The sequence below is a fragment of the Rissa tridactyla genome, chromosome 12 (assembly GCF_028500815.1).
Source record: "Rissa tridactyla isolate bRisTri1 chromosome 12, bRisTri1.patW.cur.20221130, whole genome shotgun sequence".
In the NCBI taxonomy this organism is placed as follows: domain Eukaryota; kingdom Metazoa; phylum Chordata; class Aves; order Charadriiformes; family Laridae; genus Rissa; species Rissa tridactyla.
The window spans coordinates 6,120,698-6,136,672 of record NC_071477.1 but is presented as its reverse complement, the minus strand read 5'-3'; the positions used below and the strand labels follow the sequence as shown (position 1 = coordinate 6,136,672).

At 59.1% G+C, this 15,975-nt stretch overlaps 1 protein-coding gene across 2 annotated transcripts in view; it reads left to right on the top strand.

Annotated features, from left to right (window-relative positions):
- Window positions 1–10,568, top strand: part of CDH22 (cadherin 22) — a 105,001-nt gene extending 94,433 nt beyond the window's left edge. The window contains exon 12 of one of the 2 annotated variants that reach the window (XM_054218850.1): window positions 10,444–10,568. In XM_054218850.1, coding sequence (XP_054074825.1) covers window positions 10,444–10,487 — 44 coding nt within the window. In that variant the 3' untranslated portion in view covers window positions 10,488–10,568. The remainder of the gene's footprint in view (window positions 1–10,443) is intronic. The other variant, XM_054218851.1, reaches the window with a different exon arrangement.
- Window positions 10,569–15,975: the final 5,407 nt, after the last annotated feature.

Below are 15,975 nucleotides of genomic sequence, written 5' to 3'. Positions count from 1 at the left end.
GGGGAAGGCTTATTACTTGTGATTTACCCATAAAAAAGCCTGGTGAGTTATGAGCGTGTGTCTGTGGGTTTGCCCATCAATCCATCACGGGGGCTGCGGGCAGGGTCTCTGCAGGGCAGGGGGAGCACGATACAGGCACTAAGGTGAGCATGCCACTGTGATTGACACGCTGCTTTTACCATCCGTAAAGCTTCTGACATATTCCTTTTGGCTCAGTGCAGATCCGTGCTGCTGAGCTCCAGCACAAATGTCATTAAAACATGTTCTACCCATGGTACCTATAAATAATTGAGGCGGCAGGTCTGCACTAAGCTCTGTGCTGCAGCTTTCTGCTCCTCCGGTGAGGGGGCCCAGGAAGATGATGACCTTTCTTCCTCCCAGCTACCATCTTTGAAATGAAGGGGTGCCTGGCACTTTGTCCCCACACTCACTTCTCTGCTGGATCCCTCCGGCTGTGTAGGATGCTCCCATGGCTTAGAGGGGGGTGTCTGGTGTGCTCCCTGCAGTGAGGTGAGCAGGGAAATCCATGGCTGAGAACGTTTCTCGCTGCTGTGGCCTTGGTAGTGCCTGATTCGAAGCAATGGGTCCATGAGCACATCTTTCCTTGCCTGGCTGAGGCTGGTGGGAGCATCCCAGCTCTGTGCGAGACCCACCAGGCTACTGGCACCGTGGGATGGTGCGGTTCCTGCCACCTGTCCCGTTCACGGGATGGACTGCCCTGGCCCTTCTGCATGTCCTGGCACAAAGGGCAAGTGCCCTCCTTGATCCGGGCTCCTGTGGGCCAGCAGGCACAGGCCATGGGCTGGCAGATGAGCTTTCAGGCAAGGCAGCGGCGTGGGCCAGCAGCAGGCTGCACAGCCCCTGCGAGCCTGTCTCCGGTGAGAGGAGCAAGCTCACACCTTCAGCATCAGCCCCCGTCATGCAGGTGCTGGCTCACTCCGTGCCCACGGGCAAGTTGCTGCTTTTCTCCCTTCTCATGACAGCCACCAGCTCCCCCGTGTCAGTGGGAGTCATTAGCAAGCCTGATGCTGGGAACATGCAGTATAAATACTGAGTGCTAATATCTCCGCTTCGCCGTGACGGTAGCAGTAATCCCGGCGTGATGCCGTGTCCCCCCAGCAGCCCGTGCCCTGCTGTCCCTCGGCTCTGCCAGCCTGCAGCCAGGCTTCTTCCAGACGTCTCACCGCTCCCTGGGGTCCGGGTGGGCACATGTGGGAGAGAGCAGCGTCACTCATTGTCCAGAGAGCCATAGCCGGGTGTTCCGGTGATGGAGGAACACCCTTCTGCCCCAGCGCCAGACCTCTACCACCACGTCCCGAGGCAGGCTGGCGGCGCCGGGCAGCAAGGCCTGAGCATGGCCATCCTGTGCCCCGCACACAAGCCCACAGAGCCGTGGGCACGTGTGGAGGCAGGTGCTGGTGTCTGTCTGCGTGTGGAGGCGTGCAGCCATGCAGAAGCGTGTGTGTGTGTGTGTGTGTGCCGAGGCACAGACGCCGCGCTGTGCAGGATGCATATGCCCTGACAGATCATGAAGGTATATTAAATAGCAGCTGTCGGGCTCTTTCTGAGCACAGCGGTAACACAGTTGGGACCATTGTGATGTCTTCTTAATTTAAACTCGTGTTGTCTTTCAGCCACGTGCTAATGAGGGCTAATGGGGAGATCAGCCTGCTGTTTGCCAGCGTCGCTGTGTGCTTTGCCACGGCCCTGTCACTCCTGCAACCTGGCCGTCCTCGCTTGCTGGTTCCTTTCCCTGCCTTGCTGCTCCAGTGGGGAGGGGGACTCGAGGTCTGCTCCCCGGGGAGCCAGCTCCAGCTCGGCATGTCAAAACCTGCTCCGCTGAGCTGTCTTCTCTGACCACGGAGCAGCAAGACTCATTCAGGGAGTTAAGCCGCCTCGTGTTGTTCGTGGGCAGTCCCCGCGGTCTCTGGGGTCCCTTGTATCGCAGCATCAACAGCCCCAAGAGCCCTGACCAGACCCTGTGGCTGGGATGCCCACAGTGCTGGCATGGATCCTCCTGCCCCTGGAGCACCAGGACAGATGTACCCTTGGGACCCTTCTCATAGAGAGGGGGCAGCTGAATGTGCAGCCCGTGTCAGCCCCTCATGCTGCCCCACCGTGCCTCGGGGTCTGCACAGGGCGCAGCACTCTCTGGTAACCAGAGGAGTGATAGCCCTGGCTGGTTTGGCCATGGCTCCTTGTCACCTGCGTGTCCATCCTGGCTTGCGTGGCTGTGGTGCTGGTGCTCGGGGATGGAGCAGCTCTGCATGGGAAATCTCTCTTTCACAGGGCTGTAGGCTTCCCAAGAAGGATGGAGCTTTGGGAGCAGCCCCGGGGGGGGGCATCGTCCCTCTCCCTGCCTGTCCCACACACCAGGGCTGCGTGCTCTCCCCTCTCCACAGCCACAGGTGCCGGGTACACAGCACGACCTTGTCCAAGGGCTGCGGCAGGGACCCGGCATTGCCATCGGGCATGGCTGGTGGTCGGGCAGCCCGATGGGTGCCAGCACTGGCCAGCGGGAGCGGGAGCAGGGCGCTGGAAGCTCAGTGCTGCCAGCATCCCTGGAGCCACTTCTCCCGGCCCAGTCTCCCCAGCCCTGCGTAGCACTAATCCACATATTTATCAGGATTAATGAAGCATGCAACAAATGTATAGGCGAGCCAAAGCAAGCAGCAGAAAGGCAGAGACAATGGATGACAGCAGGCGAGGAAGAAGATAAGGCAGTGCATTGTGCAGACCCGGGGAGCGGTACGAAGCCACTCGTGCACTCGCTGGCCAGGGCTGCACAGGCAACGCACGCTCCCTGTGTGCACGCTCCCAAATACCTGCACGGACACGCAGAAATTCTCCTGCTTGCTCACCATCTTGTCTCTGTGCGCACAGGCGTAAAGAAAAAGAGAGAGCGTCTTACCAGAGATCAGCCATCGATGTTTAAAAAAAGCCGTCGAATACTAACGCAGCCACTTACACCATATTTGCATACTTGCTTAATAAAAAATTACGGCTGTTCAAAGCCCAATCATTAATTACCCGACGTATTTTCTTTTAACTCCCTCCCTTTTTTATTACAGACTAAGCTGTTTTCCTGCTTATTCAGCAAAAGCTCCTCACTATTCCACCAGGACGAGACATGCAATAAATATGTACTTATTAAGTGTGCGTTACAACTACACAAGCTGAGAGAAGTAATAACAGGCCCAACATAAAGCTGAAGTATTTATGCATGTACCTAGGGCCACTTTAGCTATTTATTTTCACAAAGAAATTAAATTAGATAGTTTGATAGCTCTCAGAGTGATTATGGTGGGAATTTACATAGGGCCCAGCCTGTCAGGTGGAGGTGTGCGTGAAGGAGCAAGCCTGCGCTGAGGACGGGCTGCGGACGTCCTGCCGAGCCCCAGGTGTGGGGCAGGACCCTCTGCCAGGACAGCACGATGTCCCCCAGCCCCCGGGCACCCTGCCCTGCCTCCCACACCGGGCATCCAATGGGGACACCGGGCAGCCCCCCCGACACGCTCCTCGCTGCGACAGGACAGCCACACTTCGTGGGAAATGCGGCCCTTGCAGAAAAAAATCTTGGGCAGAAAAAAATCTTGGAAGAAGGGCAAGTTTTCTCAGAAAAAAATCGCCTTTTCAAAGCATTTTCGCTTGAAAGAATGGAAAGCATCGCAGCGTCGTTGTGAGTTTTTAACTGTCATCCCTTTTAAATGCTTTTAGACCGAAAACATGACACCTGCCCCGGTCGAGGATGCGCGGGAGGGGCCACCGGAGCCGCCCGCCCGTTGCCGCCCGCCCTCCAGCCATCACCGCCCTGCGGGAGGCCCGGCAATTAGTGAGCTACCTGATTAGTGCTGATTGCTCACCCCACCGCCCCCTCCCTCCCCCCCCCCGAGCCCGGTGCTGCCTGCGGTGTTGCCTGCGGTGTTGCCTGCTCTGCTCCGCCGCCACCCCGCACCGGCCCCGGGGTGACACCGGGGCACGGAGCCCGGGGGGACACCGAGCCCCGGGGGCCACCTGCAGCCCCCGCCCCTGCTCTCCAGGGACCGTCTTCCCCTTGCGCTTGTCCCCGTAGTGCCTGATGTCGCCCTGTGCCTGTCCTGCAGGTTCCTGATGCCTCTGAGTTATTAAAGATGGGATTTTTAAATAGCACGGAGGATGTTCAAGTTTTGCGGTGTCAGCACAGGGGAGTGACGGGGAGCTGCTGGGAAGCAGCCCAGCCCCTCCAGTGACAGTGTCCTTTAATTACAATTGATAACCTGCCATCTCTCTCCCTCAGTGCTCACTAGCTCATCATCTTGCAGGGGGGGAGTGGGCACCCGAGACCCCATCCTGCCCGTCCCCTGGACTCAGGCACAGTCTGCTCTGCTCCTCCCTTTGCACAAATTTTCTCTAATCAAAATGAAACATTGGCAAGATGCCTTCCAAGGAGGCAGAGGTGTCTCTTGGAGAAGTGCCCTGCTTCTGCCCATCTGGACATCCCATGGCATGGCAGTGCCTGATCACCCTGTGCCCTCTGGCAACTGCTTCCAGAGGGGGCTCATAGGGAGACCAGCAGCTTCCAGGCACGGGAGATGGTGTTTGCTGGCAGAGGGAGTGAAAAGAAAACTGCCTCTGCTTGGGGGCACGGCTGGGGTGGGAGAAAGTGGGCTGAGCGATGGGGCCGACAGAGGGATGTGCCAGCTTGCCAAGAAGAGTATAAGAACCACCGCTCTCTAGTGAAACAGGAGGGAACACAGCTCAGCAATTACAGCACAATTAGCTCAAACAGCAGGTTGATTGTAAATTGCAGCTCTGTGCCAGCTACAAGTACGGAGCGAAAGGCAGGCGGGAGCCCTCCCGCAGCCCTGCTGGCTCTGCCCGCATCCCGAGCCAAGCTGGAGGCGTAGGGCCACGGTCCCCAGCATCCCCTGTGGGATGTCCTGACACCCTGCCCTGCTCCCCCACCCCATCCGGCGCTGTGGTCACAGGAGAAGTGGTGAGGAACGCTGTGGGCTTGCTGCAGCATGATCCCTATGTGGGAGGGCTGCCAGGAATGGCTCCACTGGCACCCGGTGCAGCCGCAGTGGTGGGTGTTGTCGACCTTTCCCGGGGCCCCGGGGAACGGGAGCCACCCTGAGCCCCGGGCAGAGCTCCCGGGAAGCCTCAGTCCTTGCCGGGGCTCTGGGGTTTGGCCCATGGCGCCAGGACTGCTGCTGGCTCAGGGCCTGGGATGAGCGGTGCCACCAACCGCCTCTGCCACGGAGACCCAGAGCAGGTCTCCAGGGAGAGGCAGCCTTGCTGGGAAGCCAGTAGTTTTAACACTCCTCCTGCAGCCAGCATGAGGAGCAGCTGGGGGAGGAGAGCACCTCAAAGAGAGGGTACCCCCTCTGCCCGTCCCCGTGGTGGCAGGGGGGGACAGGGCTGAGTGTGGGCTCGTTTTGCGGGAGCTGCTGACACCAAGCAGAGGAGCGTGGGTGTTCAGCTGCCGCAGGGATGAGTAGCAATTAACACTTGCTCGTTTCCTGGGAATGACCCTGCCTCAAAGCAGCCTGTTCCCCAGAGCTGTGGGTCTGCAGGGTGCCAACGCTGATCTGCCTGGAGCAACCAGGACAGCCAGCGCCAGGTGACAGGGAGGGGACCCCATGCTGGAGCCCAGCTGTGCTGGGGGGAACCCATGGTAGGTACAGGTGCAGGAGGGCACAGCGCTGCCCACGGGGCTTGTGGCACCCCCATCCCCAGGGACGGCACCCCTCTGAGGGATGGCCAGGGTACTGCTCCCAGCCAGTTCAAGGGACAGCCGTGCCCTCAGTGGGTTGTCCCGCAGGCTCTGTCCCACAGATTGTGCCGGTGGTGGGACCGGCACACGTGGAGGCACGTGCTCGGCAGCAGTCAGCAAAATGTCACTAAGTCTGTCCCGGGGAGGGGCAGGAGGGGCCCCTGTACCCTGTCTGTCCCTTCTGCGTGGGACATGGAGGGGCCTGGGGCTGGCAGGGGCAGCGCCTGTCAGCCTGCTGAGGCTGATGCCTTTCATCTCCGAGTTACTGGCTCGTGTCAGGGCAGAGCTGGAAATGTCAGGGACTGCTGCAGGGTGACCGTGCAGAGTGGCAGATGGTCAATGATGGATTTGTCACTTCAGATTCAGGCGGTTTTTAAATATTCAGCAGAATCGGAGGTGACAGCTCATGGCAGCAGGCAGAATTTCTGTACATCTCAGTAAGACCTCCCGGCCTCCTGGGAGGGGGAGCACAGCAGAACAGACCCTGGCACCTCCAGGCAGTGGCAGGGGACGGTGCAGCCTGGGACTGCGCCACGCTTGGCCGGGGCTCTCAGTGCTCCCCGTTGCTGGTGTCCCAGTGGCTATGTGGGCACAAGGCCGGCACTGCGCCTGCTCTGCCCCTGGCTGCTCCCTGTGAGCCTGGGGGCTGGAGCATCCATGCAGCATCCATGCAGCACCAGTGCTGCCCATGGCCACCACACTTTGTGAGCACCAGCCGGGCCTGGGTGTGCCTCGTGGGCGCTGGGGGCTCTGCCAGCTCCAAAGGACTCCCCAGCCCTTTGGTGATGGCTGTGCAGCCATGTCCCCAAGAGAGGTCCAGCAAGAAGAAGCTCCTGGGTCCAGAGGAATGGGGGCGCAGGCAGAAGCCAGCCGTGGGCTCGGCTGGAGGTGGGGAGTAGCCTGGTCAGCAGTGAAGAGAGAAGCGGCAGATCCGCCCTCCGGAGAGATGTGCCTCAGGACAGGGAACCTGGCGGCCTGTCAAGGCGCGTACAGATGCTCCGTGAATTCACAGTGGCAGCAGCATTAAGGCAGGAGCCGGCGCTGCCACGGTGCTGTGCAGCAGTCGGCAGGGCTGCTCGGGGCCAGCGCGGAGCGGGCTGTCAAGAGAGATTCTCCTTCCAGAGCTGCCGGCAGCAGCCCTGATCGCACTGACAGTTATGGGGGAGCAGTCACCCGCTGGTTCTCCCACGAGCTCAGAGCCCAGCGGCACACGCTGTCCTGCAAATACTGCTTCTGCCCGGCCGTGGTCCTTGCGGGGTGTGGGGAAGGACACAGCCTTGCAGAGGGACACACAAGCCACCATGGGAAACATCTCCTGTTGCAGCAGAAGAGCCAGGACAGATCGTGGTCCCTGGTTGATGTGAGGGACGTGGGGCTTGCCCCCCCAGGGAGGTGCACGGTTATGGCTGCGTTAGAGATGCCGGCAGGGAAGGGAGGCAGGGAGGTCAATGCACTAACGAACACGCCGGCCTTTGAGGGCAGGCGATGTATTATTCACTCGGCATCCCGTGTGCCTGCCGCCTGGCAGAGAGCTCCTGCCCATGCCAGCTTGATTGGCTCGGTGTGCTCGTGCCGCAGCTCGTCAGGTGGAGGCCCTGACTGCAGGGCACAGCCGACCCTGCACATTTCCATCAAACTTCGGGAACGGTGCGAGTCCTCCTCCCGTGCTCACGTGCGCCACGTGCGCAGCGGTGCCTGCACGGCGCAGCCTGGCTGGGGGAGATGAGCGGGGATGGGTGGCACGCTCTCCTCGGCATTCCTCTGCTGCAGGAGGGTCCATGGTGCGTGAGGGGGAGACACCGCTACTGCAGCGGCCAAAGTCAGGTGCAAGAAGTGACCTCAACCGGGCAGGATGCCGGGCACAGGAGAGTCTGCACCCCCGTGACACAGCCTAGCCAGCCCCAGTGGGCTTTTCCCTGGGTGGCAGCTCAGTCCGGGCAGGACACAGGCTTGTCCTCATCCTCAACAGTCTGGATTTAAGCTTCCTTGGCTGCTTGGTGCTGAGCAGCCATCCCGTGAGGCTGGCTGTGTTCTCTGTGTAACGCAGCACCCTGCCCTGGCAAGACAACACTGGGAACCTGGCCATCCTTCCTCCAGCCTGGTCCCGGGAGAGCCGGGCACCGTGGGAACACCTCGGGTCGGGAATGTGCTGCTGAGCCTGCGAGACCCAACTCTGCTGCCAGCGGCAGAACTGCAGCCCCTCCCTACCGCTGTCTCTTCCCTGCCAGGACGGTGATAGACAGTCAGTGATTAATATTAAAGCAAGTGGTATCAGTGGTATCGGCTCTTCCCAGCTCCAACCTCGAGCGCAGCAGCCGGTGACCACCCAGCAGCCAGCATATTCACAGACACCCCCCCTAAATGCACCCCGCTGGATGTAGCTTTGCCGAGCTGACTCCTCTTCATTACTGTTGCCTGTTGTCAACAGCTTGCCCCTGTCTTCTGCAGGGTCTGCGTGACCGCAGCAGCTTCCAGCCGGGCCAGTTCTCTGCAGCCCAGCCCAGTGCCAAACTCTTCTCCCTCCATTAGGTGTTTCTCTGATCAGCAAGCCGAAGGCAACTTGCTGGCCAGCCTCTCCTGGAAGAGCTGAGCTTGGCTCTGGCTCCAGCCCGCGCTTAGAGCAATTTAATAGCAGCAGCAGGAGGGGATGGGGAATTAGTTTTGGTTGCTGCCACCCCTTCAGGTCACACCTGCGGGTGCGCGCGTGGTGCCACGAACAGCGATGTGCTGGCTCCCTCCTTCCTCTGCTCTCACAGCTGCTTGAATTTCCACACCCTGCCTTCATCACTCCTTGAATTAACTGTTTCTCGGCCATCAAACACTGAAAGTACTGCAGTCTGCTCTGCCCAGCAGGCTTTTCCCTTCTGGTGATGGAAAAAGCATGAAGCTGTCAAGGAAACCACAGGCTATAAATCAAGGGCAGAGGCAGCATCAGGCAGCCCTTGACTCTGAAGAGGCAGCGCAGGACTCGCAAGCAAAGCTCAGGTGCTTGCTGGTAACCGTCCACTCCGGGGCACTCGTGGTCCTGAGGGATAACAGGAGGAAATTGCTGTGGGACTCTCGTTAGGGTGCAAAGTCAAGGTTTTACTGCAGATCCAGAATGGCTGGCCAGCGGTGTGCCCTGCCCGCACACATGCCAGCATCCCTCAGGAGAGGATGGAGTGTGCCAGCATCCCTCAGGAGAGGCTCGAGTAGGCAGGGCTGCCCCAAAAGCGTGCTTTGGGCAGGCTGAGCTCGCTGGCCGGGGCAGCTCCGTGCAGCAGCAGAGTGTCAGGCTGGCGTCCCACCTCACGCTGTGTCCCCCTCCCCAGGCAGCAGCGCAGGACATGCCCCAGCCCGCGGCCATAGGGGAGGTGCTGCTCGAGGCAGTGGGGCTGAGCACTCGCCCCGCAGAGGGGCACGCGGCCCCGGCTGGGTCTGAAGAGGTTAAAACTTTCTAATCACTCGGTAAGACCTTCTCTAAGAATTTATCTACTTTCTGCCTTCCAAGAACATATGGATAAAATCCCCCTGAGCGGGACTTACATTTATAGCATCTATTACTGAGATCAAGGTTAATCCAGAGTAATCTAATGGGGTGAAAAGGACTTTATATAAATCTGTTTTAATCTACAGGACATGATAGCCTGACAAGGCCATCAGAAAACTCATGTGCCACAGGCTGGGACAGGGAGCGGTGCCAGGGTTCCTTGAGGGATGCGTGAGGATGAGTTGGCTCATCGAGCACCTGCATCTCTGTAGCGCAGTGGGGCAGCGTCAGGCTGGGACATGGCTCTCCAGGCCGGAGCCATGCTGGCTGTCCTGGTGTGCAGCTGCTGCTGGTGGCTTCAGAGAGATTTAGTGGCTCTGTCCCTGTCGGGATGCTGTGCCATGGCACAGGGAGGCTGTAAATGCTCTTCCCACTAAGTTATGAGCCGTCCCTGGTAGGTGTGATTTATCCATGCTTAGAGAGAGGGGATGTTCAGCAAGGAGAGGCAGAAGGTGAACTTCACACGGCTCCCAGTGCTGCGGCCGCATCCTGCGTGCGTGCCCTGTACCGAGGACCGGTGCTCCATCGGGGCCCAGCGCCTGCAGCCCCGTGCGCAGGGTGCTACCAGGCGGGCAGAAGGACCTCCCCCGCCGGGATGTCACACTGTGGTCCTTGCTGCTCCCCTTGCATGCGAGTCCCGCAGCACCATGCCGGGCACCTGGGGATGCGCTGAGCCCCATGGAGCCCAGCGCCGGCAGGCAGCCCCGCATAGCATCCCCTGCCCCGGCCAACGAGGAGCAGGAGTGAGTCCTGCGGACACGGGAGGCCAAATAAGACGATTCTCCAGAGCATGGCATGTCGTTCGGCATCTGCTCAGATGGAGACTGAGTTATACAGGTCCCTGAGTCCCAGACCCGCCAGAAGACAGTATCTCAGCTAAACGATGCAAAAATGATTTAATGGAGGGAACTAATCAAGGAATCCAAGAGAGACTGCTCACCAAGGGCTGATGCAAGATTCAATTAAACTGCAGCCTTTGTGGGCTCACCATTTTAATTTTCCACAAATTAGCTTAAAAAAGGTATGGAAATGAAGATATTAGATTTTTTTTTTAAGTCAAAAGGAAAAATCCTTTGAGGATTATATTAGCTATTCCACTTTAACAAACATCATTTCTATACTCATTTTCTTGTTTTAATCTCAGCTGTTTCCATTTCAGCTCCAGTGTCAGTGTTTCCAGAACAAGATGGGGAAGGCTGTTAACTCTTCCAGGAGCAGGCCCTGCAGCCCGGCTACCGCAGCTCCCCATGCTCCGGCATTGGCCGGCGGCCCTGCAGCGAGGGGGGAACGCTACAGCACGGGCATCCGCCTGCCCATCCTCTTCTGGGGCGGCTGGGGGCCGATGCGAGAGCCCTTGCTCTCCTCCATCCCTGCCTGCACCCAGCTGCCTGGTGACGAGTGAGCCCCGTGCTGGGACAAGACCGTGGATCCGCTGGGGTCTGTGGCAGCTCTCATCTCCAGCGGTCCCACATCTCCTGTAACTTCACCTGTTCTTGCCCTCGGGCAACTGGAGATAAACACGGAGCAACAGTGTTGTGTGTCGGCTGCGATTTGTCTTCTGCGAGAGCATGTCCTGCGCTAAGGATCTCCCTGGAATAATAACAGCCGCTGTTACCACCGTGCCTCCACTGGGATGCACTGGGCCGACATGGCCGTCCTCTCCCTGCTCCGTGCGGCACAGCCCTTTGCTCCAGCTCCTGCTCTGCTGGGCAGATGCAGGACCGGGCTCGGCTGGAGGCTGCTCTCCAGCAGGAATGGTGCGTGGAAAACGGTGGGACTGGTTCTCTGGGCTTTGCCTGGGCGGATAGCCTGCTTCCCACCCCAGGGAACTGTGTTGCCATCCCTGGGTTCACTGCTCATCAGTGGGAAACGAGACCCCGGCAGCGTCGCTTACCAGCGTGGGGGCTCGCGCAGGACCACAGCCCCAGGCACTTACCATGGTGCTCAGGAGCATCACCCACAGGACCCTCCCTGCCCGTCCTCTCCCAGGGTGGGGATGGCTCCTGCTCCCCCTCTCCTCCCACCGCTGCCTGCACCTCTGGAACTGCCCATCTGGGTCCCGCAGCCACCGTCCCACCTGCTCCCACCCTCCCGTCCCACAGCATCCCCTCCTGGCCCCCCTCACCCCATGGCAGCATCGTCCAGCTCCTGGGTGACCTTCAGCTCATGGCTTCTGGAAGCGTCTCCCTGCCCCCTTCCTCCGCGCCTCGAGCTGGAAGGGAGCTTCATTTGTCACTGTCTCTTTTAAAAGGTCCAATCTCTTCCGCGGGGTCACCCGGCTGCTCTGCCAGCAGCTCCTCGTGCTGGCACGGCTCTGCTGCAGCCACCGCAGCTGCCAGCCCGGGACGCGTCATCCCTGTCCCCTTGTCCTTGGGGTCCTGCTGCGGTCCCCCTCTCCCCATGGGAAGAAGAGCGCTCAGAGCCAGGTCAGAGCCAGTGGTCAGGGCCCGGGGCACCCTGTCCCCTCTGTGAGGGGGCTCATGGAGCCGGCGCAGCCCAGCCCGTGGGACCACAAGCAGACCCTCCATGCAGCAGCAGCCCCTGGCCAGGGCTGGGCTCCAGCCGTTGCGGCGGGTGGCTCTGGGGTGGCAGAGCCATTCCCGTTGGGGCACTTGCCACTCTGCAAGCCCCACTGCTGGCCGGGGGCTTCCACCAGCCGCAGAGAGGGGCTGCAGAACCAGGGAACATGGAGCCTCTCCTGCACCACCCTCCAGGAGACATTCCCGGAGCAACAGGCTGTGAATTCCCAGCTTCGCCCCACAGTGCGGATCTGGCGGCAGAGGCTGTGGCCGGGGACTCTGCCACTCCACCGGCCCCTCCCCGCCCTGCGCACGCTGAATGGAGCTCAATGCAGAATTAATTTGTCATATTGACACTGATCGTTTATTACGGAGCAGAGTAGAGCCCATTCATTTGAACAGAAAACATTTCATCTTATCTCCTGCCTTTTCATGCCTCAGCTCTCACTCTTTAACCTTGGACAACGAGACATTCATAATTTCCTCACTGGCTCTATGGCTCCTTTAGATAAGAAACTTATTTTTTAATCTTTCTTTCTATTGAATTTTAAACATGTTCCATTACAAAACCTGATGCACATAACAACATGTTTCGCCCAGCATTAATGTAGCCACATTATGCCGCAGCCTCCGCTCTGAGCCAGGCTCCCAGCCCCGCTGTCCCCTCGGAGTCCGAGGGCCAGGGACCAGTGCTGCTTGTCCAAATAGCCACGGGGGCTGCTTGCAGCAGTGCTGGGGCCTGTCGAGAACCCTGTCCAGGCGACAGTGTGTGCATGGGGATGCTGCCAGCATCCCACTCCCCAGCGGGGCTGTACGAGAGCGGGCGGCCAAAACCGCCACGAGAGGAAGATGCTGTCACCGGCTGTTTCCAGCAGTTCCCGTTTGCTCTAACACAGTCTGAGTTGAGGGAGGGGGGGTTATTTGTTGTTCAGGAGAGCCGCTGCGTGACCAGGAGGCTTTTCAGCCCCACACTCAAGCCCTGCTGCACCCTGTGGCTTGGCCCGGGGACCGATGGCATCTCCAGTCCATGCAGCCACTGCTCCGACAGTAAATAGCCCCATCAGGGCCCCTACAAGGAGAGGCCACGGAAAGCCGCGTGCAGGAGAACCGCAGAGATAAGGCTTTCACCTCCAAGGCTCTGCTGAAAAATTAGGAATGGGAGGTGGGAGGGAGCAAATTGAGATAAATGAGTGTGCCGCATGGCATCCTGCCCACAGGATGCTGAAATAAAAAAAATCAGTAAATAAAAAATCACCAGCCTTTATCTGGTCAGAGCCTGAATGGGCTGTGTGATAACTATAACAGATGAGCCTGACGTTAAGGGCCTCAGAGAGGGACCTGCGGTCCCTCACCGCCGTGCCGGGAGGCACCTGCCGGTGCTGGTTTGCCAGGGAAACGGCTGCTGCGTGCGCCAAGGGCCAGGGCTTGCGGCTCTGCCGCGGCACACCGGGTCCCGTCCCTCCCAGCGCCCCTGCACCGCCTGCCGTGCCGGTCTCAGGCGGCTCTGGGAAGAGCTTGGCTCCTTCCTCATGGAAAAGTGAAATGCATTTTTCCTAGTCGTCCTTCACAGCGAGGGAAAAGGCAGATCAGATGCCGAATTAGCCTGCGAGAGCCGTGTTCCTGTCTCTCTTATCTAACTCCCTGTAACAAGCTCTTTGCATTTATTCTACCAAATGTGCTGCAGAATTGCGTTACAGCTCATGGCTGCGAGCCATCTGTGGAGAGAAATCCAGTTATACCTTGTATAATAAGTTCCTGACAATCTTACAGAGGACTCCGGGTCATAAAAGTCTCCCAGTTTTATCGCCAGTAACAGACACGGAGAGAAATTAAGTTGTCTTATCAAATTTAGATAATATATATCCCTCTGGAGTGGAAGGTTTCTGATGGATCTTTTACAGCATTAGAACATTTAGAGGGGTGAATCGAAATGCACGGCGAAGGGTGGGAGAGCACCGGGGAGCAGAAAGCCCCGGTCGCCCCCGGTCGGAGACGGGCCTCGGGGAGCCCTTGAAATGCAAGAGGAGGTGAAGGCTGTTTGCAGGCAGGAGCTGTGCTGAGACACGGTCTTTCCTCCTGTCTTGCTTACCTCAAGCGCTTTCACGCCATCTATTTACGAATGCAGTAACCTCCAGTAGTCCTGATATGCAAACTCCTTCCCTGCCGCCTCCTGCGCTAGCCCTTGCGGGAAGAAGGAGCCACGGGACGTTTGCTGAGTTTCTGGATCCTGGGGTCTGCTGGAAATGAGCAGCCAAGCCCCGCAGAGAGGACGGACACGGGATGTCTCTACCGCACATCCTCCATCCCTGGGGTGCATCTGCTTTGGGAGAGTGCAATGAGCAGCTTTCCCACGGCGGGCAGGCACGGCAAAACGGCCAGCACAGGGATCCCCGATGCCGGGAAGGGTCCCGCAGCCTTTGTAGGGCTGGACGGCACATGGTGAGGTCCCAGCTGGGCTGTCCCTGCTGCTGCTGGCAGGGAAAGGAGCTCTGCTCCACTCAGTCGGCAATTTTAATCTTCCTGGAGAAGGGTCTCCTGCTGATCCCGTTGCCCAGGGCTTGGCCTGGTCCTTGCACCACCGACTCACGTATTCCCATGTCCAGGCATGCAGGACGGGGACGGTGGCCACCTCGGCTGGCCCGCAGCCCCGTGGCCGAACGCTCCCTCCCGGGGGATGTGGCTGCCTGCACTGATGGCTTGGGAGGGCTGGGATCCTCGGCGCACCTGCTCTCTGTTCAATATTTAGTTTTCTGTAAAAGCAGAGTGCAGTAGTCATGGTAATGAAGCGGGCAGGCCCAGCATCGCTGGCGTGCCATTTATTAAGGTCTGTGCAGTCTCAGGCACTGGGGATGCAGACACATGCCTCCCTGGAGATCCCTGTGCTAATAAAAAAATGAATCCTCTCTTACCGATCTCTGTATTTTTAAAGACCGGTTACTCCGTCTTTTTTTTTTTTTTATTCACTTTTTAAAAATCTATCTTGCCCTTCAGTGCAGAATGATCTGTTTAGCGCCGTCGTTACCTTAATCACAATTAGCTTTCCCACTCCATTAATAAGACCATAAATGGTGTTAGATCATGGGAATGGGCCTTCACAGCCATCCCTGCGTTTTGCTGGGTCCGATGCCCAGGGTCTGTTCTCCTGCCAGAGCCGGCGGCCGATGCTCCCCGTGACATGCCATGCGATCCTCCCTGGCTCCTCTGGTCTCCGAGAGGTGCCGAGCTCCATGGCTGGGTGGCCCCGGGGCTCCAGGGGTGGGCAAGCTCTGGCAGCGTTTCCCTGGCAGGCTGCACGACTGGGCTGGAGTCGTTCCTGCTCATCACGGCAAGACCAGAGAGGCTGGGAATTAGGATTTAACCAGAAGAGTGGGTCAAGAGCCTGCCTCGCCTCCCCACATCTTTTCTTCAGAGCGTTTGGTGAACAATGCATGCAGAAGGCTTTTTATTTTTGTGTAGAAACGTGTGTCTAATGAATTAGCCACGGATTGGAGCCTAACATGGGTAATTTACACTGAACATTCGCTCGCTCAGAATCATCCATCAATTTCTTACCACATTAAAAACGACGTCCCGCTCTGGGAGTGCCTGGCCGGTGCTGCCCCACCCCCCGCAGACTCCCTCCCAGCGCATCCCTCGGCACTGTGCGACCGCAGGGGTTTCGCCTCTGCAGAGTGGGGGGCCGGCGTGTCGCAGGCTATGGTCCCTGCACAGCGCCGTGGGTGACAGGCTGTGCTGTGCCGTGCTGTGCCATGCCATGTCTGGGAAGTCTTGGCACAAGAGCGGCAGATGCGAGGATGGACACGGGCTCGGCATCCTGCAGCCCCTGGCCGTGGGGTGCCGGTGGGGTGCAGGGGGAAAGGGGGTTTACCATGTCCCACCAGCCGCTCCAGCAGTCTGGGAGCAGCGCCAGTGGTGCAGCAGGGTCCTGGGCAGCCGACACGGCCCTCGGCACCCCCTGCCCACGGGTGGGAGAGGGCCACGGACGGCTGGCCGTGGGAAGAAAAGCCCTGAGGCTGGGCACCGAGCACAGGGGCCGGCGGGGAGCCCAGCTATGTACCGAGCCTCCCCCAAAGAGCTGTGTCCTCTCGGTGTGACAGGAGCCTAAATGGTTTGCCTGGGGACCAGCACCAGACCCACGGGAGGACGCCAATGCCAGAAGGCACCGGAGCATG